At 43.2% G+C, this 24,689-nt stretch overlaps 1 protein-coding gene across 1 annotated transcript in view; it reads left to right on the forward strand.

Annotated features, from left to right (window-relative positions):
* The window catches only part of RELN (reelin), a 585,476-nt gene extending 560,939 nt beyond the window's left edge, over positions 1–24,537 (forward strand). Inside the window, exons 57-66 of the mRNA XM_015415052.1 lie at positions 1,620–1,862; positions 5,082–5,257; positions 5,711–5,784; positions 7,759–7,920; positions 8,968–9,125; positions 10,909–11,128; positions 12,303–12,500; positions 14,578–14,676; positions 20,282–20,287; positions 24,139–24,537. Coding sequence (XP_015270538.1) covers positions 1,620–1,862; positions 5,082–5,257; positions 5,711–5,784; positions 7,759–7,920; positions 8,968–9,125; positions 10,909–11,128; positions 12,303–12,500; positions 14,578–14,676; positions 20,282–20,287; positions 24,139–24,235 — 1,433 coding nt within the window. The 3' untranslated portion in view covers positions 24,236–24,537. The remainder of the gene's footprint in view (positions 1–1,619; positions 1,863–5,081; positions 5,258–5,710; positions 5,785–7,758; positions 7,921–8,967; positions 9,126–10,908; positions 11,129–12,302; positions 12,501–14,577; positions 14,677–20,281; positions 20,288–24,138) is intronic.
* The last annotated feature ends 152 nt before the right edge of the window (positions 24,538–24,689 follow it).

Consider the following 24,689-nt stretch of genomic DNA (forward strand, 5'->3'; position numbering starts at 1 on the left):
GCTGGAGTGGCCGCGGGGGGGTCTGGAGTCGGGCGGCCGCTGGCGGGGGACGCAGTCGCCCGGGCCGAGATTGGGGGGGCAAGGCGGGCGACAGAAGGCCGATGCCTCCGTCGCCCGGCCCTCTACAGAATCCACCCCCCAAACCTCCAGGTATTTCCCTCCTTAGAGCTGGCAACCCTACATTCCCCTCAGTGCCTGTTGGTAGGCAACTAAGCTTGGTCCTGTCACCTACTTTGGCCTTTGGGAGAAAACACATTGGGGCCAATCCTGATAGGGTTGCCAACTCCAGATGGGATATTCCTGGAGATTTGAGGGATGGAGCCTGAAGAGGGTGAGGTTTGAGGAGGGGTGGGACCTCAGACAGGTACACTGCCATAGACTCCACCCTCCAAACCAGTCAGTCCCACATAGGGAACCATTGTTGCCAATCTCCAATTGAGGGCTGGAGAGCACTCAGAATACAACTGCTCTGCAGAAGGGAGGGCAGAAGTCAGCTGAAGTCAAAGGGGCAGATAATGGTAAGTTGATGGCTAGCTGGGAAGGAGATGGGGTTTCCAACTACATACTGACAAATTCCTGGGGATTTGAGGGGTGGAGACTGGAGAGGGTGGGGTTTGCAGAGGGGTGGGACCTCAGACAGGTAGAATGCCATAGACTCCACCCTCCAAACCAGCCATTTTGTCCTGGGTAACAATTGTTGCCAATCTCCAGGTGAGGGCTACAGATTACTCACAATTACAACTGCTCTTCAGGTAGCAGAGATCAGTTCCTCTGGAGAAAACAGTGGACTCTGTCATTATACCCTGCTGAGGTCACCACAGCAAATTGACACTGTTTGCCCAAAGCCTGAGCACTGCCCCAGAGCCTCTTTCTAGATCCCGTTGTATTGCTTTCACAACGGGCTTTACTGCTAGTGAAGCTATAATTAAGACTAAAGCAAGTATAGATTGTGGTTTGATCTACCAAAGTTCGTTAGTGGAATGACCTGCATTCAGACAATCAGACTAACCATAGTTTAGTTATGCTGTCTGAACACAGAGTTACTCATTTGGAAAAATCACAGATTATTGGTTAGATCCAGCCAGCTTTCTCACTCATTCTCCTCTCTGTCCCACATGGCTTTTGTCTATGCATAGTCTTTGTGGGTGGTTAAACACGATCCGTCCTTTTTTCACTAGTGGAAAAACTGGCTGGATCCAGTCTATTATCTTTGTCTTTCTACTGATCATGGTGATTTCTTTTGTATTGTATTGCTTATACAGCAGCATCTATAGGAGGTTGCGAGCACTATCAGCAGTAATAAAAGTGTAGGAGCTAGCATTCCTACTGCTCTGATATTAAACATTCAAGCCAAGGCATTATGCCGGTATTATGTGGCTATGACTCTATAGTACTTTACAGTTTGCATCTTACTGAGAACTGCTCTTGGAAATCAGGCTGCTGCTGTTCTTATTTTAAAGGTGAGGGATTTTGTAGTCAGGAACTATAGCAACAGCCTCAAGGCCATACTCTGAACTGTGGGGAACAAGTTATATAAATTCAGATCCTAAAGTCAACCGTAAAAGAGATGTTCAGACTTTGACTCACTTCTTGCTTTAACTTGAATCCTTGTGCTGTAGGAATATCTTGGACATTGCTTCATGAAATGGATTATCAGAAATACATCTCCATCAGACATGACTATATACTGCTCCCAGAAGATGCTCTGACCAATACAACCCGCCTGCGCTGGTGGCAGCCATTTGTGATTAACAATGGAATTGTGGTTTCAGGCTTTGATCGTGCTCAGTGGGCTCTAGATAATGTATTGATTGGAGGAGCAGAGATCAATCCCAGTCAGCTGGTTGATACATTTGATGATGGTAAGGAATTGTACTGTAAGGAGACACTAATTGTTTAACTTGATGTGATTGGTCTTTCAATTCCACATCTGCACTTTCATTTACACCATGTATAAAGAGAGAGCTATAATTATTAGGAATTAAGAAACAATATATTTTTGTTTACTCAAGTTGTAGGAAGAAGGTTAAAATGATTACATTCTTATTATAAAATCCAGAAAGAATGCTAAGCAAGTTACGTAATTTTTGATAATTCTACCATATATCAAAATGGAGTCATTTTAACACCATTTATAGTTTATGACAATGCCATAGCTGACAAGGTGGAATATATGCTAGGTGTGGTGATAGTGGTATAGTTAGGTGATTTTAGTATCTGGACGTAATAATGGTCTTATCCCCCTCCCCCCAGTGGTATTGTATGTTACTTCATTTTCTGAAAATGAGAAGCACAGAAAACAACCTTGTCTAATCTTCACTCAAAGTTACATGGTATAACCTGATTCTGTGCATGTTTCCTTAGAAATAGGTCACTTGTTTAACAAGCTGTATTCAAAAGGCAATGTGTGCTTAAGAAAGGATCACAAGCCACCAAAAGACTCCAGCCTTCACAGATAAAAAGATATGGGAGGTGAGAGACCACACCCTGCAGGCCAGGGCAAGTTTGGTCTAGATCCATCAGCCATCTCCCAAACAAAATTATGGCTGCTACACTTTTGGGGGCTACATTTGTCAATGTAATCATACAATCAAATAAAGAATATAAATTGTTATCAGGGACAGCTGCATATGCTGGTAAAAACTGTATCCCCACAATCAAGTAGGGTTTCATAGGAGAACATTTTTGATATAACTGTTACATGAGTTTCACATGATAGTCACATGATAGCATGGTCATTTAAAGTGGACTCTAGTGAAGACATGGGCAAATACTACTAATCTATGAAAGTAAAGTTTGTGGATTATGAAGTTTTCACAACGGCAGTTTAGGAACAAAAAATTTGAATCTCCCTGCTTCTTATGCTATATTTATTGATTTATTTATCTCTTCAACTTGTAGACTGCCCTCTCCCACAAGCAGGGCTCAGTAAACACACTTACAAGTCAAGTTAAAAACAGTAAAAAAAAATCCAATACAATTCCAGTTACAATTTCAGATGGCACTAAGAAAACAATTTATATCCTTACCCCATGGGGGGAAAGGAAAGAAGAAGAGAGCCAGGCTCAATGGAAAAACCGTTGGTGTCCTCAACCATAGGCCTGGCGAAACATCTCTGTCTTGCAGGCCCTGCAGAACTGCACCAGGTCCTGCAGGGCAAGGTTGTCATTGGGCAGAGAGTTCCACTAGGTCGGTGCCAGGGCCAAAAAAGCCCTGGCTCTGGTTGAGGACAGCTGGATATTTTGGAGGGCAGGGATCACCAGAAGATTCTTCTCCCCAAAGTGTAATGTTCTTTGGGAGGTATACCAGGAGAGGTGGTCCCATAGATATGTTGGCCCCAGGCCATTTAAGTCCTTGAAGGTTAATACCAAAACCTTGAACCTGATCCGATGTTTGAACTGGAGCCAGTGCAGCTGGTGAAGCACCAGTTGGATGTGTACTATCAATGGGGTTCCAGTAAGAACCTGCTAGACTGAATGAGTTAACACCGATGTCTCTGCAGATGTGGAGCATGTCATAGAACATTGATATTTTCTCATACCAGTTTAAAAAAAAAGATTAAATAAATGAGAAGTCTACATTAAACTACTGAAGTTTAACATCAGGAAAAACAAGAATGGTGCAATCAAATTAGACAGCTCTTTCACACAATGCCTAAGAGACAAAATTGTGCAGCACAAAGTTCAAATTTCACCTCAGCCCGAATATATGAAACTGTCTTCAGAAACACATCTCCTCATGTTCAGTGGGGCTTACTCCCACATATACTTGGGAATAAGCCCTATTAAGCATGTGTAGGATCATGATGAAAGTAGCTCTAGGCAGGCATCTTGGACTCAGTCCCCTGCCGCTCCATGCTACATTAAAATGGGCCTACCATATAGGTTTGTTGCAAGGATTATCGAGAGTACTTATTATTATAAGCACTCATAATCCTTGCAACATGCCTGTGCAGTAGGCCTATTTAGAACACTCTTAGAGTACGATGCCTGTAGTAAGCATTATCACAGGTGTTTCAGCTAAACTGTGGGTTGGATCCAGCCAATGTTTTCATTCAGTCTCAACTAAATCTTCTCCATACTACACACACACACATCCCAAATGACTTTTTAAAAATGTGGGTTCTCTGATTCTCAGCATAGCCCTTTGAGTGGTCAAAGATGACATCTCCTTCCATTTTCACCAGCAGAAAACGTGGCTAGATCCAACCTGGTAGAATTCTGGTACCCAGTTCAAAGAAGAAAATTATTTGGATCAGAACAGTTCAGATGTGCATGACACATTGTTTCCTACAGCACTTCCACTGAAAGCTTTGTCTGCCATTTGTTTTCCTGCACACACAAGAATATCCTCCTTCTCCTATGGCATGTTGCTGATTCAACTTGGGACATGTGATGCGCACACCAAGAAAATGGCAAATCCTTCTGCATCCTAAAGTTCAGCATGCTTAGCTTTGAAGGGGTGATTCTTTCCCATGCACTTCAGAAGAGACAAACTCTCTGAATCTCAGCTGGAGCCAGCAATAGTTAGCCTTGCACTGACAGTCAATGTGTTCTGGGAAAACTCCAAAAGCGAGGCAGGTCACAGCAGGCTCTGGGTGAACGTCCATATCTTCTCACCCACCATCTGCTGGCCCCTCCATAAGGTGCTCTTATGGAGCTGGAACACACTTCTTGAAATGTTGGATGTTGCATAAATAAGCTCCCAGCAGTTCTTTCTCCTTTAAAAGCAGACATGCTTCCCCACCCCCCAAAAAACACCCCCCTGTTTAAATGTTGGAGCTCCCAATGTCTCATGCAAGTGGGCACCTGGAAGATGTCCAAAATTTAGGGAGGTCTTGGGAGCTCCTGAGTGAGCTGGGGCCCCAGACATTGGGCACACTGTGGCCTAGGATGCCATTTCCTTTCTTTTTATTCCCTTAGAAGCTCATTATGCCCTTAGAAGCTCATTGTGCTGACACCAAACCATCCATATCTTTTAATACTTGAATATTTTATTATTATATCATCAATTTATGTTCCCAAACTACTTTAGGATTCAGTACATACATTTCATTAATTGTTTCTAATTGGTATTAATAGAAGGCATTTCCCATGAAGAAAACTGGAGTTTCTATCCAAATGCAGTCAGAACTGCAGGATTCTGTGGCAACCCTTCATTTCATCTCTATTGGCCAAATAAGAAAAAGGACCAGACGCACAATATCCTGTCCTCCAGGGAGCTCATTATCCAACCAGGATATATGATGCAGTTTAAAGTAAGCATCTTCTTCTCTTTCCAAGTAAAACATTGACTCAATGGACAGCAGATTAGTTTAGAAATTCTGACAGTTGGATGCCCAGTTCAAAGCTTGTTTATTGAAATTGATGGGAACCACATCAGTGTGTCAGTCAGTCGCACCAAACTGGCATGAATACATATCTTGTTTCTATTCCAGGTTTTAGCTAGAGGAAAGGACAGCCTTCTTGTGGCAGCCTTGCCACCATATCTAAAGCAGAATGTCTTGATAGCAACGCTGCCATAGCTGGGCCATGGTAAACCTAAGCTTAGGAAAATTTAGGATCGTCTGGTTGGAAATTTTGGATCTGTGCATGCTATGGCCTGTCAGAAGGAATAGTAAGAAAATATTAATCAAGTCAGGAGAGATGGAAGAGAAAGAGAGAAGGTCAACTCTGGAGGTAAAATTATAATATGTTTTTAATTGTTTCAGATTGTGGTTGGCTGTGAAGCAATGTCTTGTGGAGACCTCCATTCGGTATTGCTGGAATACACCAAGGATGCACGGTAAATTGCAGAATATATGGCCACAATAGAGATAAATCATTGGCATGAAGATATTTCTCTTTAAAACAAAACACTTCTAAAAATGTATTTTTATAGCTAAAGAGAAGTCAAATGTATAAATGCAATATGTCCTTCACTCAAGCACACCCCCACAGTGAAAGTATAGGTCAAAAAAGCTAGTCTGCTATAGTTAAGAGGGAACTTGGGCTGATTCACACATGCAAGTACATACCTTAACGACTAGTTGTCTTATCTGCCTTCACTGTTTGCAACAAAAAAAAAAAAGGCTGTGCCTGGTGTATTTTTTGCGTGGTGTCCACACATGCAGGTAAACCCTGGGAACTGCAGTAACCACATCATGAACTGCATGTGGACATTACTCTAAGAATTACATCATCAGGTGTAACCTCTCACTCCCACAGCCTCCTGGTCTTTCCAGATTTGCTCCTATTGAATGCTCCCATGGACTATGGTGGGAAAGACAATATCTGCTCTAGGGTGGAAGACACAGACCTTCACCTTTTGTCTGTTGAGATGAACTCAAGCAGATTAGTCACTGGGAGTTCCATGAACAGAGCTCCCAGATTTTTTCCCTTCTAAAATCAGGCACATGGGGACCCAATTCGGATTGGGACTGTGATGGGAGGGGAGTTTAAACCAGAGGTGTCGAACTCATTTGTTATGAGGGCTGGATCTGACATATAAATGGGACTTTGTTGGGTCGGACCACGTGTGTCTTAAAATGTCATGCCAGGTAGTGGAGATATAAGGATACAGACACAATTAAAGATATTATTTTTTACTTAAAATACAAACATGCTTAAAGCAGTAACACTCTTGCAATATTTTGTTTACTTAACAGTCTTTGATAACTGACACCTCCCAAACCTCGCCCCGCCACCCTTAAAAGATGTCTGCCCAAAATGGAGGGAGTGTTAAAACTAATATTTCTCTACAAAACTGGAGTTCCTTGAGTTTGTAGAACTCTATATTTTAATTTCAGGGCTCTTTTTGTAGAAAAAGCCCAGCAGGAACTCATTAGCATAATAGGGCACACCCAACACCAGAAACTCATTAGCATATTAGGCCACACCCCTGCCAGCACAGCTCATTAGCACATTAGGACGCACTCCCATGTTACCAGAAGTGTGGTTATCCAGCCACACCCACCTTTTGCTTGTTATTCTGTTTACCTTGTTTGTTGTCAAAACCCAGGGATTTTTTTGTAGCAGGAACTCCTTTGCATGTTAGGCCACACACCCCTGATGAAGCCAATCCTAATGGATTTCTGCTGTTGGGTGTGGCCTATTATGCTAATGAGTTCCTGCTGGGCGTGGCCAACTTGGGAGCCAGCCGGAACTCTGTTCCTGTGCGTTCCTGCCCAAAAATAGCCCTGATTGTGGTTGATCCCAAACCTTCCCACCCCTGCCCTGAAAAGATGCCTGCCTAAATTGGAGAGGTGGGGGAATAGTGGGATTTGGCAATGCGGTTTTGTAAATAAGACATCACAGCAAAAACTAAAAAATATTAAATGTTCTGAGCCCAGGAAAACATGAAATGACTGGGCATTGCAAGCTGCCCCTGGTCTACTCCAAGAGGCAGTGGCTCTCCAGGGTCTCAGATTTTTTTACAGGGTGGTTTGAAGAAATAGTTTTTGGAGTATGTACCAAAAGGAAGGACAGGATTGCCCATTGAAAACAATGGGAGACGCTTGAAGGCCCATTGGAGATAATTAGAGCCAAGAACGCCTATTAACTTGCATGGGCTCTATTGAAATACGTTGCAGCACATTGCAGCACATTGCAGCTGTTGTTTGCCCTCTCAGGGATCTGTACAGGTACCCGTATAAGTCTTTAATACAATAAAATAATATATTTTGAAAATACAAATGCTTCCATAATTTGGGGTAGGTATTTAATGTTTTCCATTATTCTTTTCAGCTGCTGTCACACCATTTTCCTTTGTCTCCCACAGGTCGGATTCCTGGCAGCTCGTCCAGACGCAGTGTCTCCCATCCTCTTCTAACAGTGTTGGCTGCTCCCCATTTCAGTTCCATGAAGCCACCATCTATAACTCTGTCAACAGCTCTACTTGGAAAAGAATAACTATCCAGTTGCCTGACCATGTCTCTTCCAGGTAGGTTAACCAAAGGTCATCTTGCTGTGCTGCTATACAAGGTCATCTGTTTTGATGGGACCGGTTAGTGGAACAGAAGAAGAGGCAGTTTAAGGCAGCACTTTCCCTTCACTAGTACATATTATTCTGGAGACATTCCCTCTTAGTGAAAATAAATTGGGCCTGCCACAGAAGAATGAGAGTTTGTACAAATATGACACTTGGTTATTTCTGATGTGCTGGGAGAAGAAAGTATATTGTTTTAATAGCTGGCAGATTCCACAGCCCATTAAAATAGAGGTTGAAAAATAGTGTAACCTTAATGCCCAGAACATCATCATCACAGCTGCAAGCACGCATAAACCTTCCCGTTGCTACTCATTGGGTGCGTTCAGATGGGGCATTTGCAACAGTATAGGTGCCGGTTGGAATCGGTGTACTTACCGGCGTTCACACAGCGAACATCTGCCTTCCGTCCCTAACCGTTGCAAAGAGCTTTAAACCGTTGTATTCTGCCACTAAGTCCCCAAGTGGTGGTATCCTGAGTGCAACGGTTCTAATTGCTTTACCCCCCCCCATCTGATCGCTCTCCACCGTTGTAGAGCCACTTCCGTTCAGAAGCCTGAGGCTTCCGATCTTCACCCGCCATTTTTTTAAGGTCGGTGATATGCGCTTGGGCGAAGCTTCGCCCCGGCGTTTGTTTAAAAAAAAAGAAAAGGTCCTTAGTTTAACGTTTCAGAGGAGTCCGGGACCTCAGGGAGGCTAGTTTGGTCTTTAAACTTTAAAGGTAAGTCCTCTCTTCAGGGCATGCTTTTCGGGATGGGGTGTTTTGCGCATGCGCGAAGATCGCCATTCTGTGGATGGCTGCCTATGCGCATGCGCAAACTGAGTTAAAAAAAAAAAAAAAACCACTGACGCCCGCTGTGTGTGAACGGGCATACAGTGATGGGCTCCGCAGACAGGAGGTAAGTGTGATCACGTTTCAGCCGGCATAAACTGCAATGCACCCATTGTCTAAATTGGCTAATGTTCATGATTCTGAACATGAGAGACCTTTTTTATTTGTAGCGCAACTCAGTTCCGGTGGATTCAAAAAGGAGAAGAACCAGAAAAACAAAGCTGGGCTATAGATCATGTATACATTGGAGAAGCTTGCCCAAAACTCTGCAGTGGCCATGGATACTGTACGACTGGAGCCATTTGCATTTGTGATGAAGGATACCAAGGTCTCGTTCCATTTTCATTTAAAACTAGTTCATGTAAAATAATTCTAGATTAAACAAAAAAAAAGTGTGCCTGCAATTTACCATAACATTCCTTATGACTATGTATGTAACATTGTGCCAAGACTCCTAGATAAAGTCAGTATTAGAATGCTCAGATTTGCCAGAAGAATTAAGACCATTGAGCGCCAGGGCTCTTTTATCACCGCAACAGGCAAACATCAGACTAGTAAGGAAGGCACAGTTTTGTATTATTTTGTAATTTATATTGTCAATCTCAAATGGTTAACCTCCTTGCAGACCTGAAAAGGCAAAACACAGGATGTAAATGATCTAAAATAAAATAAAAACTTTAACATCTGAATAAAAACCCATAACACCCATAGCTGTAATGAAAATAATGCCAATAAATAAAGTTCTAACGTGGAAAAAAAATAACTTTTACAACAGTAGGAAACAATAGTAAAAGATATCGTGGAACTGACATTCATTAGCAGCACCAGTTACAAGTAGCATCAAAAACAGCAAAGAGAGTAACATGATAAAGTCGGCACAGCGACTCTCACTCTGACATGGATGTCCCAAGACAGCCCAGGCTCAGCATATCTCCATATGCTAAGCAGGGTGGCCATGGTTAGTCCTTGGATGGGAGACCACCAAGGAAGTTCAGTGTTTCTGTGCAGAGGCAGGCAAAGCTTTCATTTCCCTCTTGCCTTGAAAACTCTGTGGGATCACCATAAGTCAGCTCCACCACCATCACCATGATTCTAACAACACTAAAACTAGTGACCCCCCCTTTAAAAAAACAACCATACAGACAACTAAGGTAAATAAAATGCTTGTGAGAACAGTCATGTCTTAAATTGGTGCTGAAATCTTTAAAAACTCATACCAGACTATGATTGGGTGGAAATAGGTTCCACAACTGGGCCACCATCATCGGGAAGGCCCTGTCTTTTGCCGCAGCTTGCTTCAATGCCAGCCTGTCATTACAGCCACAGCCTCCCAATTAGGCCAATGGCAAGCAGCCTGGGAGGGTGAAGGATGAAGCCCTTGCTACCTGTGTGCTGTGATCCCAATCCAAATCAGGGCCCGTGCACTTGGGAAGTGAGTTCCCAGTAAGAAACTCAGAGCTGATGGGTGACAGACTGATCCCAAGGCAAGTCAGGAAACCAAGACACAATAAGTAAAAAAATGTAATGTGTATTTTGCCCAAATAGTGGCTTCAAAAGTGCTCTAAAGTGGCAAGGCAAAAAGCTCTCCTTAGGCCCCTGCCACACGGCAGGGAAACCACGAGGCAAAAGCGCGGCTAATAGAGCCGCTCCAACGTTGAGACGCTGCGGCGGGATCCCACGGGTCCCCTGGCCGCAGCACCTCTTCTCCCCGGCAAGAGCAGACGCCGGGGAGGACGAGCCCGATGGGAGGGGGAGGCTGCCGAACTGCGCATGCTCGAGCATGCGCAGTTCGGCAGCCTCCCCCTCCCATCGGGCTCGTCCTCCCCGGCGTCTGCTCTTGCCGGGGAGAAGAGGTGCTGCGGCCAGGGGACCCGTGGGATCCCGCCGCAGCGTCTCAACGTTGGAGCGGCTCTATTAGCCGCGCTTTTGTGGGGCCTTAGTAAACTTCAGTTGTTATGTAGAGCACCCACAGCCTTCACATTGCTTCCATCGAGTTCAAAACACAAGTTTAAGCCTATTTTCTCAAATCATTAAAACTCAAATTCTTAGTTACAGTAGATCAATGGTTGTCAATGTTACAATTTTTATTTTTTATTTTATTGTTTTTTTAGGTGATGACTGCTCTGTTTTCAGCCATGAACTTCCAAGTTATATTAAAGATAATTTTGAATCAGCAAGAGTCACTGAAATAAATTGGGAAACCATTCAAGGTGGAGTTATAGGGAATGGGTGTGGACAGCTGGCACCCTATGCACATGGGGACTCTCTGTATTTCAATGGATGTCAGATAAGGCAAGCTATAAGTAAGCCCCTGGATCTGACCCGAGCAAGGTAATTTTATACTATTACAATTCTGAAATGCTGCCTTTAAAGAGTATATGAGAAAATGTGTGCTCTCCTGATAGCAATTGCAAACAGGGAATTAGCAGTGGGGATGAACGGGGATAACAGAGAGCAATAAAACTTCAGGGATTATTAGCAGCATGGTATCATGTAATTATAGAGCAGGGAATGAGTTCCATACCAACTGTGCTCTTGGCAGGCTGGAACTAGAGAAATTCTTGACTGTATAATATTTTTCAGGAGTTAATTTATAATATGAGAATTTAGTTTTAAGACATGTGCTCTAAAATGGAACGTAGGGCTTTTTTGGAGTCCTGCTTGCATGGACTAGTATTGGACTAGGGGTGTGTGCTTGGTATATACCGAGCCAAATAAATACCTGAAAAATACCTTATTGGTATTTTTCGGGTATTTATTCAACCAAATACAGATCAGAGATCCGTATTCCGCTACTGAAAGAGCCGCGCCAAAATAAAATTTGATTTTATTTAGCTTTTATTCAGGTGTGGCTAGAAAGCATTTAAAGAGATTGCAGTCTCTTTAAATGCCTTCTGAATTCACTTGCCAAGTTGCACTGCTGCCGCAGCATGACTCAACAAGTAAACTCAGCAAGCATTTAAAGCTTAAATCCCTTTTCCATTATACCCTATGGGGACGGTCCCCGTAGGGTATAATGGAGCCTAATAAAATTGGGTTTCCTGAATATTTACCCGAATTCCAATACAAATGCAATATTGGTATTTGGGAGTATTTGGAAATACCAATATTTTTCTGCTCCAATAGATCCGACTCAGGAAAAAAAATTATTTTTGCACACCCCTACATTGGACTATAGCCAGGCTTACTAGAATCTGCATTGCTACTAGTGGATGCTATCTTATTCTTTCTGTACTGCCACACTTCACTATGCTGCCCATGATGCAGTGTGTCAAGTGGATCACATATGCATGTGCATGTTCAGGCCTATTTAAAAAAAACATGTTACTGAGAAGGCTGTTAACTTTCACAAATATTAGGAGGTGGTAATCTGATTTGCTAATGGCAAATTTTTTTAAATTTGCCTTTTACTAATCATGGTCGTTGTTTAGGGAATGATTTTGTTTCTGCCTTGTGATTTCCTCTTTTTGTACTACCATTTTGTACTTTATCATTTTTCCCCCAGCAAAATAATGTTTGTTTTGCAAATCGGAAGCCTTTCACAAACAGACAGCTGCAACACTAATCTGAGTGATCCAAACACTGTGGACAAGGCAGTGTTGCTCCAGTACAGCGTAAATAATGGAATTGCATGGCAGGTCATTGCTCAGCATCAACCAAAGGACTTTATACAAGCCCAAAGAGTGTCTTACAATGTACCCCTGTAAGTACTTAATAATCTTAACACATTTCTTAAGGCAAAAAAATTATTTTAGAAAAAAATAATCATTGATTAAAATGGGGACGAGGGGGATTTTCCAAAACTAAAACTTGGAGGATACAACTGTAAATTATTGCTGACATACTGACATTTTATTAAATAACTAAATCCTTTCTTTAAATTTGATATTGGAGGAAAAGAAACATTGTCACAACAGTATACTTTAAAAAAAATCAATACAGTCTAAGCAAAAATTACATGGCTACGACGTCACCCATATTATGGGGAAGTATGCAACAGATATTGGAGTGTTCTTTATTTGTTTTAGTGATTGCTATTAAGGCAAACAAAACTTAGATGGAACTGAATGTTTGGCAGCAAATTCCCTCTGATGTGCAAAGGGGAGGGGAAAGGCAGGGTGTTTCACCTCCCCCCCCCCCACTCTTTTCTCTTGCTACTGCCTCCCACAGTTGTTAAACCATAAACTGGCTCCAAATTGAAGTTCCCCTATCAACAGGAGAAAAATATCTGGGCAGAAGTGGCCGTCTGTTCCTTCTCTCCTGCAAATATCCTCCACCCTCACATGCATATCAGAAAAATCTAGGGTTGAGAACCCCAGGTTTGCTATTTAATTCGTCAAACAAGCACCTTATCAGAACAAGATGGATAGCCATCTTAGTCTGTCTGTAGCAGTAGAAAAGAGCAAGAGTCCAGTAGCACCTTAAAGACTAACAAAATATGTGGCAGGGTGTGAGCTTTCGTGAGTCACTGCTCACTTCTTCAGATACAGCCAGAATGGGAGTTCATCTGTCCTGGACCACTATCCGATAAATAGGACAGATGGACTCCCACTCTGGCTGTATCTGAAGAAGTGAGCAGTGACTCACGAAAGCTCACACCCTGCCACATATTTTGTTAGTCTTTAAGGTGCTACTGGACTCTTGCTCTTTTCTACTTATCAGAACAGAGATCTTTGTTCTAAACATTTGAGTTGAAGTGCCACAACTAGTTTGCTAGCAGATACATTGTTGCTCTTATAGACTAGACCAGTGATGGGGAACCTTTTAGAGACCGAGTGCCCAAACTGCGAACCAAAACACACTTATTTATCGTAAAGTGCCAACACGGCAATTTAACCTGAATACTGAGGTTTTACTTTAGAAAAAACAACTCATACATTAACTTAAGATGATCCAAACAAAGTAAGGAAAGCAATCCCAAATGGTTTCATTTTCTTAAAATTATTTGGCAGAGAATTCGACATTTTAATAATGGTCTGGGCCTGGCTGGGGCGATGGCACGCGTGCCCACAGAGAGGGCTCTGGGTGCCACCTCTGGTACCCGTGCCCACAGAGAGGGCTCTGGGTGCCACCTCTGGCACCCGTGCCATAGGTTCGCCACCACTGGACTAGACCATACATGTGCCAAAACCTGGGCTGAGGTTCCTCATCCTGTTTCACAAACAGATGCAATGATGGGGAACTAATGTTCCAAATGTTTCAGGGCCTGATTTGGCTCGGCAGTGCAGTGTGGGGAGAGGAGGAGTTTCGACCTTCCCTACATGCCATTTTCCTGAGCCAGAATGGCTGTGGGGGAGCCATATTTGCCCTGCTGTGGCGTTCCATGTGTACTGAGGAGGTCCCAGAGGAAATAACGTTGGTATCCTACTCAGCTGTTGGGAGTTGTAGGGTATGACTGCACTGGTATCCCGAAGTAGTAAAGGCTTCACAATGGCATCTGAAGCCCAGGTTGGCATCTGATCGACGTCAGCAAGCCTTAAAAGGCCACATCACTGAAAAGCCCATTTATACAATAAGGTTGGTTGAAGTAGCCTTCCAGTTCACAACACTGCCAAACCATGCCTTTGGATTTTCTTTCAGATTTGTTTGTTTGTTTCTTGATTGCCAAACACATTTTAAATTGGAATAGCATGTGATATCCAGATCAAAACATGGACTGTAAGAGCTGGAAATGTCATTAAATCCTCACTATACTTCTCTCATTTGTGGATAACCTGTAATGTGCACACTGCTTGGAGCTTGTTTGCTGCTTAAGCTGCTTTCTTTGTCTCTTGTCCTAGGGAGGCACGAATGAAGGGAGTGTTGCTTCGCTGGTGGCAACCCCGTCACAATGGCACAGGCCATGACCAGTGGGCACTGGACCACGTAGAAGTTGTTCAGTGAGTATAAAGAATAATCTCCTGTGGCCACTGCTCCTTTTCGGAAAGAACTGATATTGATGCAGCATGGTACAAAGGTTAAATTTATCATTCCTGTTTACAGGAAATGCCACCCTCCCCTTTTAAACATACTTCCCTGGCCTTGGAGTTCAGCTGCAGGGCAAAGGAATGCACCACTGTAAAATGCAAGAGGGAAAGCACGGGGTTGAAAGAACTTTGGAATACTCATGTATTTGACCATGAGTGCCTTGATAGAAGGATGTGTATAGCGCAGGCAACAGTTAAGCTGGCATGTGAAGCTGATTTGCATTCTTTACAGCACAATGCAAAATAGTAACACTGTGTTACTTTTAGTGCAGTGTCATAGTGGGTTGGACCCTGTGAACTTTGAACAAACGCAAGATGCTTGCAGAAGTTGATATTTTCCTTCCTTCCACTTCCCCAAGCAGCCCTGAATCCTGCCCCATCCCCATCTGATGCCAGGAGTTGAGGGAGACTGAGTGACAAAATCCCACAAGGCTTGGGAGCTGCGTTAAGGACGGTTAAGTTCACTCCCACCTTCCCCTGCTGCTGGCATTGGAACTTCCTGTTCATAGAAGAGGGAGGAGGGGCAATTTCACTCATTTCCTTTTTGCATCCGGTTTGCCCCTGGTTCGTCATTGTATTTTATCCACAAGTCTCCTTTGACCCAGCTTTTTGGAGGTCATGGGAAGGCAGGGAAAGATCCGTCTCCATGAGTACCTTTCCCTTGCAATTTGTCTGATCCTGCCCACTGCAGTGAGTTGGCCTTCAACATTATCAACTAGTACCTTATTTATTCCCCTCCACCCTTTTTTTAGTAAGCAAAATACCATGAGTAAAAATATCCTTGCTTTGTTGATCCTCCCCTTGGCTAAAGTGGGTCCCCACTTCCTGAATAACCGATTCATGCTGTATTCATCACAGAAAGATGATCTGCTTTTTCTCTAAATTTGGTTCCTGTAGAACTGAAATTCTAGTGTCATGACGGGCTGGGACTCATCGCTACAGTGGTTGGCTGAGAGAGGTGTGCCTTCCCTATAGATAGGTTCCAATATTATTCTACTGAAATCCTTTCAAGAGTTAGCTTGATGGAAATTGGAGTTTAAATAACATCCACTTTTATTAGCTCTTAAACTATTGGTTTTTGGATTAATGTTTAAATTAGGGTTGAAAGGATTAACTGGTATATTTGACTTTGTAATTATCGGTTTTTAACAAAAGCTTTGCCTGGGGAAGATATGATTGCATTGTTGGTTTAGCTACTGACCTCAGTCCAGCTAAAGTTAGTTGGGACTATAATCCCATTAAAACTAATGCATCAAATTAGTCAGAACTAATTTAAATCTCACTGAAATCGATGGGACTCAGCTGTGACTAACTTCAGCTGGATCAGGGGGCATTATGTTGAAGACATTGATCCAAAGTGTAAAAATAAATAAATAATGAATTAGTTGGGAGAATCTGTTATCATTACTAAATGTCTCAGAATGGTAGCTGTATCTGCATATGCTAATATTTTAATTAAGCCATTGTTGATAGGTTTATAAGAGATTGACTATAAAATTGTATTTTAGCTTGTTGACAGCCCTAATTTAATTACAATGACCACTCCAATGACTTCATCGCTAGTTAGTCCTGGTCTGTGTTGCAGTTAGAGGCACCTGCTTGCATGGCATCCACAGTCCTCCCCCAACACTAAGTCCTTGTTTGCTCGAGCCTGCCTTTTAATTTTTGACTCTCCTTGCTTGGCTGTGCCGCCACAACCTTGAGATTTAAGTTTGAAGTTCCAACCCTCCCCTTCAAGATTTGAGTCTTTAAAGAGAATGCAAAGAATAATGGAAGGAGTCGGGAAACAAAGTCTTCATATTACAGCACAGGAGAAATATTTTGAACTATTTATTTAGAAGAAGAAGTGATTGGATTTCTACCCCGCCCTTCACTACCCAAAGTTGTCTCAGAGCGGCTTACAAACTCCTTTCCCTTCCCCTCCCCACAACATAAATCCTGTGAGGTGGGTGGGGCTGAGAGAGCTCTTGACAGAAACTGCTCTTTTTCAAGGACAGCTCTTATCAGAACTATGGCTTGCCCAAGGTTATATCAGCAGGTGCAAGTGGAGGAGTGGGGAATCAAACCCGGTTCTCCCAGATTAGAGTCCGTGCACTTAACCACTACACCAAACTGGCTTAATTTAGATTGCTGTGCCTTTTTGCTGTACTTAAGTTTACCAACTCTAGGCTGTTAACTTCCTGGAGATTTGAGCACAGAGCCTGGAGAGGGCAGGTTTGGGGAGGGGACGTTACTTCAGTGGGGCATAATGCCCTGAATTCCAGACGCCAAAGCAACCATTTGTTCCAGGGGAAATGACCTCTGTCGCCTGGAGATCAGTTGTAATTCTAGGAGATCTCCAGGCCCCCACATGAAGGTTGGCAACCCTAGCTGTACAGACTTTCAGTAGTTTACAAATAATTTAAAAATCTACCTCATAAAAATATTCAAATAAATCAGTTACATAGCCCAAATGAAATGTCTTAAACCATTGTTAAATCTATAATAAGGCAATCCTTGAAGAGCCAGACAGATTTTAGAGCAGCCACTCAAAGAAATGAATAGATTGCTTAATAGGCTCAAGGAGGAGATGAACATGCCGTAGTAAATCACATACATCTGCCTGATGGCCTATCCATAGGCGACCAGATGCAAAAGAAGGCAGGGCTTCCTGTACTGTTAATTAAGCCTGCAGAACAAAGAATGCCCGTAGGTGTCGTTTTCCCCACTTCTGTTTGATAGGCTAGGCTGCCAACATTCTCTCGTCTGTGCAAAGGTCCTTGTCTGCCTTTGAATGTATTTACTCTGCCTGTTGGTACACAGTTCCAGCGAGTTGTGTACATGGAGAGATACATAAGCAACCCTAGGGTTCACCTGCACCCACCCAGAACCTGAACTGGATGTTTACATACATAAATGCATACAGCCTGCTTGCATGATTTATCTGCCACAAAAAAGAAGGGAGTTCACACTAAAGACTGTATGCACAATGAGGGTGCATGTACAAATCTGAGGTAGCTACTAATTCTGCATGCCCAATGGAACCTGTGGTTCTCAAATGTTTATCCCACACACACATACTATATGATAAAACAGGCATTTCAGAAGCGATTTATGGTAAGGCATGAGGGCTCTGCTGCTCAAAGGGGAAAAGGCAAACATCTTGCTAGATATGCTGTAGCCATTTGGTGTAGCTATTTGCATCCCAGTCCCTTGCAGCTGCCCAGTGCAGCAGCAAGAGAAATTGAGCCCCAAAAGTGACTGGTTACTTAACCACAAGTGACATCACATGCCACTGAGACAGTCTAGCAGTCCCCAAAATACCTCTATGGTAAAATCATAGAGTTTTGGAAGGTTGCTATCAACATGTGCTGTCTCTTCCAGGTAAATGACTGGAAGTGATGCTACATGATGCTCAAACCCCCCTCCCCACAATGGGTTCCTAGCCCTCGGCTGGCAACCAGGGCTGGCTTGCTCACTAGGCAAGCTAGACTCTCGCCTAGAGCGTGGAGCCATCATGGGGGCACCAAAAGCCCCCCGCCAAAAGCACCGTGCGCCCTGGCCACCTCCGCCTCTTCGCTTGCCCCCTCCCCACATGACTTTCTGGGCGCATGCCCTGGCTGAGAGGTCCCCTGTGGGAGGCGGGGCAGGTTGGCAGGTGGCCTTGGCCCCCCCTCCCCCCGGACCCTCTGCTGCCTCTGTCAGTCATCTCTTGGCTCCGGGGCAGGTGGCTGAGCAAGCGCCTGAGCAGAGGAGCGCAAGGCCTGGCTAGAGCAATGGAGGGGGAGGCTCCCGAGGAGAGAGGCTGCCGTCTGGAGGGCTCGCAGGACTGGGCAGGTGGGGGAAGAGAGGTGTCCCATTGGCGCCGCGGCGGGCCAAAGCCTCAGCCACCCGTGGCGGCACAGCGTGGGTGGGCAGAGTTGGTGCCCCAGACGCCGGTGGGGAAGAAAGGCCAGGTCATCAAGTCTGTGGGCTTCTGCTGGGCCCCGTGGCTGGGGAGGAGTGAACACCCAAGGCAGGAAGGAACCCGAACCCAACTGGAAGTTCCTTGGGGCCGGCCGCTCTCGTTTGCACCGCCGCCGCTTGTCCGATCCAGCCTTCCTTGCCCCTTCCCTGGGTGGCAGAACCCGGGGATTTCTGTCCCAATCTCGGATGCAGTCAGTTGGGGAGAGACCCTGAGAGAAGCGGTTTGACAGAGTTTCCCCATTTTTATGCGGTCCTGCGCAGCCTCAGTGGGATTCAGGCCGCGGTTCTTTTAAAACATTCCCTGGGAGGGCCGTGCCTGCCTGGAAAGAGAGAGCATTCACACGAGCTTTGACGCCCTCTCCCTCCCCCATTTTCTCCAGCCAGGCACAGACACCCTTCCCAGCAAAAAGTGTGACCTGGGGGCAGTGTTTAGAACGGGCCAGTGTGTGTGTGGCGCGCGTTCAGCGCCTGGACTTCTGTCTCTCCAGGCCCCGCCTGGAGGTTGGCAACCCCATAATCGGTGGGGCACGGGGGGCGCACCAGAAGGTAGCCCACCTAGGGCATAAAAACACCTCTGCTCTGCTGGCAACCCTAAAATGTGGAAGAGGCATATCATGGCAGAAGCAAGGGAGTATTTGGCTTGGCAGATCCCTCCCTGGATCAAACTATAATTCTCAGGATAGTTTAGATCAACTCTGCATTCCCTTTGCATGTCAGTTCTTCCCTAACCAAAGCATACAGTCAACTGCACACTTTGGTTGGCATGCACACCTTGAGTACCCATTTCTTTGTGAAAAGAGCAAACCTTTACACATTTACTAAGAAATTGTGAGCTCTGGCCAGATGTTGGTAATAGATGAGGGGGCTTGTCTCCTTCCTGGCATATTTTTTGACGAGCCTCATCAGAAATTGGGAAGAGCCTCAAAAATTCTTTCCGCAGTTTACCTTTATTATGAAACCAAATACTGAAATAATAAATTTATAATTTTGGTCTTATAACCATGTGGCTAATATTTCCATGACTACCAGCACCATGCTGTTCATAATTAAGATAATTTGATTTTTGGCACAAATTATTTGTAAAGGTTTTGTTGCAGAGAATCTTCATGCTTTTTCTTACTTGCAGTATTTTGATATTAATTGTGCCTTCTACGAGTAACAAAGTGCATTTATTTAGCTAATTGTCTTCCTTTGCTTTGTCTGTTCCATAGAAAGTCACTTCATGTGTATAGCTGAGGGAAAAATTTATCTAGCACAGAAAGGAAATTGTTAAAATATTGCAGAAATAGTTTCCCCATTCTTTATGCCCAACTTTCAGTGTGAGGCAGGTTATATTTTTAGTATTATTTATAATGTTTATAAAATTATTTTGAAATATGAAATGATCGTACAGACTTTTTTAAAAAAATGGAAAGTAATTTGTTCAATTTTTATTTTCAAAAGAGATGAAAAATCCTATATTGCCTCTAAACCTCATCAGGCTTTTATGACTAATCACAGTGCTGCATGCATTGAAATACATTTTCTAATTTGTGTTGTATTTCATTATTTGCTGTCATTGGTTTTACACTAGAGTAAGGTAAGTAATTTCACTACTGCAGTATAGGTACAGCTATTGTACTTCTTAACTTATCAGTTCATTCACTTTGCTAATACTGATATTGTTATTTGAAACTGAAATGGATCAGGTTCAGTTATATCCTCAAAGCATGTTAAGTGTGACCTGGAGTATCCCCTGAAGAGCCTAAGCCTATCGTTCTGGATGGTTCAGTGCCCCTGACATTTGCAGTCAGTCTGAATGCTGCCGATGGCCAGTTCAAGTTGTTTTGTCACTGCAAGCACCATCACCTCCTCCGCCTATGGCCACAGGGACTTGCGTTGTACCTGGCCAGCAGTGGCACAGGCCCAGTAGAGAATGCCAGTGCTTTCTCATGCTGGTGATGGTTGGGAGCAAGCAGAGCCCTGCGTATCAGCATAATTCAAGTCTGCCATTGGGATGGCTTGAGGTGTTTGTAGAATCCAAACATCTGTGAGGTTTTTTGAGGAACCCACATTTTATATCCACTGCGGTTTGACTGTTTCAAAAGACAAACACAAGAGATTCATCCATAGCAGTTCCTAATGTACAAATAAGAGCACAGAAGAAAGGAGTGTTTGAACTGGTCTCTTGTCATCCATAAAGGCAATTAGATAATAATCTATTAATAATTTAAAAATGTGATGCCCACTCCCCACGGCACAGGGAGTCTGGTTTGTGATGGAATGTGTAAGTATCATGCTGAAGAAATGAAAGGGGAAAAGGAGCTCCCGCTCTTAAATGCACTCATTTTTGTAGAACCATCTGTCTGATGATACAATGTGCTTCAGCCCTCACCAACCTTACTCAATATAATGGTAATTCATTTACAGGCCAGGTGGGTCTATGGCATCCATTCCTCTGCTCATCATAAAGTCTAACTGAATTGCTGAGCTGCAGCCACCCAAGTGGACTCTTTAGTGGCTGGTCCAAAATATTAGGAATCCTGCCTTTGACTGGCAAGGATTTACCTTTCTCTTTATGATTTTCAGGACCTCCAGTTTGGCAGGAATTCTTGCCTGCTAAACCAATAGGTGGGATTATATCTATTTTCAGTTCAAAATGACTTTGGAAAGGCCTGTAGCATTAAACCCCTTGGAATTCAGCAGCCTGTTACTGATTGTGAATTCCACAAAAATAGGAAGTCTTTACCTGGAACAAAAGCTGTTCTTTAGCTGAAGAAATATCCACTGTAAGCCATTACTTGCAAGCCATTGATGGCTAAACCATTAACAACCACCATAGGTATTTGCATATATATTCATAAACTCATTAGCAGCTCCCAGTCCTATTAATAAAATACTATTAGAATAAAAAATATTATCTTATAATCTGGCACTATTCTAATTATAGAGGCTTTCTATAAGAAAATTATATCTTCAGATACCAGTTCAGCATATGTGGGAGTTTACTCCAAGGGGATCCAACATTATCCCTTCCAAAGTTCCAGGTTCATTGCATTCAAAATATTTTGCTATAGAAGAACCATTTATAATTTCTTAAAATGTATCTATCACAGTGAACAGCCTGAGGGTACATGAGATGCTGTTTCAGTGTTAAAGTGACACAGGGCTGGGTCTGATGACTATATGGGAGCTCCACATAAACCTGGTGACTCTTCCAAAAGAAGAGCAAAGCATGTTTAATGCATGCAAACTCTTATGCACACACCAAACTCCGGAATGCCTTAGGATGCCCAGTCATTTCACTTGGGGAAAAGAATCTCCATGTCCAAAGGTATGTTGTAGGTATGGATCTATTTTCTCCTTTGGAATGAGTGAGAAACTCTTGCAGATTCCACACTTCAACTATCACTCAGTAGCCTTAACTATGTTACTTCTGTACAGCTGTGACATTTTAAACCGGAAAGTTTTATTCCTAGGCCATAGTTCTTAAATCAGCTGCAACTCTTCCTTTCCCTTTTGCAATCTCAGCGGACGACTAGGGAGGGCAACAGAGCTGACAACAGCAGGGCCTCCAAACCTATAATGTGAGAGTACTATATAAATGCTGTATATTATCCTTGCTAAGCAGGGAATGGCCTTCCTTGTGCAGTTGCTTTAGGCTACTACAATTTTGCAGGATCGGTTTTAGTATTAGCTGTTTTAGTGTGTTGATCCATTTCTATCAATACTCAGAATTCTATCCTAACATAATGGCTGGTATCAATACACAGAAGGGGAGGACCTGTGGATTACCCTTGGGGTATCCCTGTCTTGCACTGTGCCCCCTACACACACACGTACATACTGCAGCAAATCAGGTTAGTGAACAAGGCAGGGGCAGAGTTTACTCTCATCTTCCTGAAAACAGTGCTTTATTTTTCTACCATAGTCATGAACAATCACCATGAGCTTAAAGTAACGATCAGTTTAAAGTAACAACGCAATTCAGAGGGGCAGAAAAATCTGACAAGCCCTCAGTGGTGCCCTCCCGTGTCAGAAAAGGTTTTGCCCATGCCTCATTGATACCACACAGGCTTTACCTGAACACGTGACCATTTAAAGTAATGTAAAGTTCTTGTTCTCTCCCTAAATTGAACCCAGTAAGGATTTAATATTGTCTGTCTTGTACACAGAAGGCAGAAGCCAGACGATGTGTGCCTAAAGTCTGTTGACATCAATGGGCACGCAATAAAATGTACATTTAGTTGATGCTGCTAGACCTTAGAGAAGAGACCTTTTTCTGGATTGCTCCATGGCATCATTAATAGTGTGTGTGTGTGTGTGAAGTGCTGTCAAGCCACTTCCGACTTATGGCAAACCTATGAATCAACGTTCTCCAAAATGTCCTATTGTTAGCAGCCATTCTCAGATCTTCCAAACTGAGGGTCGTGGCTTATATTATTGAGTCAATCCATCTCATGTTGGGTCTTCTTCTTTTCCTGCTGCCTTCAACTTTTCCTAGTATTATTGTCTTTTCCAGGGACTCTTTGTCTTCTCATAATGTGACCAAACTATGGTAGCCTCTGTTTAGCCATTTTAGCTTCTAGGGAGAGTTCAGAGTTGATTTGGTATAGGTCAGGACCAATGCTCCCCCTAAGCTGTGGAGTCTCGTGAGCAAAGGGGGTGGATTACATATGATTTATAATTTTCAATTTTCTGGTCACCCACTACCATTCCCTTGGGATATCCTTGCATAATACCCTTCCTGAGCAGCAAAGATCTTTCCACCATGGTGCATGACCTGATAATGGCTACCTCAGATTACTACAATGCACTGTACATGTGGCTGCCCTTGAAGACTGTCCAGATTCTACAGTTGGTACAGAATGCTGCAGCCAGAATGCTGGCTGGAGTGGGTCATGGGGACGATACCACTCCAGTTTTGTTCCATCTATACTGGTTCCCAATTTGTTTTCAGTCTCAATTCAAAGTGCTGGGATTGACTTTTAAAGCCCAATATGGCTTGAGGCCAGCATACGTTAATGATCTATCCAACCGCTCCGGTAGTCTTCAGAGGCCGTGCTTTGAATGCCCCTACCACCTTAGGCTGTAGCTGTTCCAAAAGCTCGCCACCTAGTGGTGCATAATGTTAAAAAAGCTAGAATTTCTGGCTGCCAGACAATCGTAGGATCTCCTGGCTATTCTACGCACAATGCCATACGATTATCAAGTCATTAATTAAGTCCCAAAATACTCCTGATTAATCCGTAGGCTGCTGTCTTTATATAGTAATATACAGTAATATTAGCAATGCAATCAGACTTTTACATAATTTTGTATGGGCATCAGTAAATATGTAAGGCAAGATGTGCACTTGTAGAAGAATGTGGTCTTGTACCCTTTGCTCTTGCTAACATGTATAATAAAAGGATGCTAAGGTTTTCTCTCCATCCTCTTTCCACTGAACAGCACTCGCAAACAAAATTACATGATGAATTTTTCACGGCAGCATGGGCTCAGGCATTTCTACAACAGAAGACGAAGGTCACTTAGGCGATACCCATGAAGACCAAGACCTTTCTTTTCTTTCCCTTCCCACCATGTGATGTGTCGCTTTCCATTCTTTTGAGCTAGCACTGCAGTCTGGTTTTATCAGGACTTTTTTCTTAATGAATATTTTGAAAGCCTCCCAACGAGACAGAGCGTTACACCACTTTTTTCGCACTGTGATCTAATGAGAAGTGACTTATTTTCTCATAGGTAAATGTTTTTAATGTTGATGTGTCTGTGAAAAAATTGTGATCTGTTGTAATGCAAGTTACAGTGGCAGTATTGGAAGTAAGCAACTGGCTCTGTTTTTAACCAGAAAGCAACAAACAAACAAGCACAAAGACTGTTTAATATTTTAAGTCCAAATACTACAATATCTAGTACAATATTTAACATTCTTTGTCACATAGGTATTTAAATGTACTGTACTTCAGCTCTGTATCATATTTTCTATGATTAAGTTATCATTA

The sequence above is a fragment of the Gekko japonicus genome, unplaced genomic scaffold (genome assembly GCF_001447785.1).
Source record: "Gekko japonicus isolate JY-2015 unplaced genomic scaffold, Gekko_japonicus_V1.1 scaffold5, whole genome shotgun sequence".
In the NCBI taxonomy this organism is placed as follows: domain Eukaryota; kingdom Metazoa; phylum Chordata; class Lepidosauria; order Squamata; family Gekkonidae; genus Gekko; species Gekko japonicus.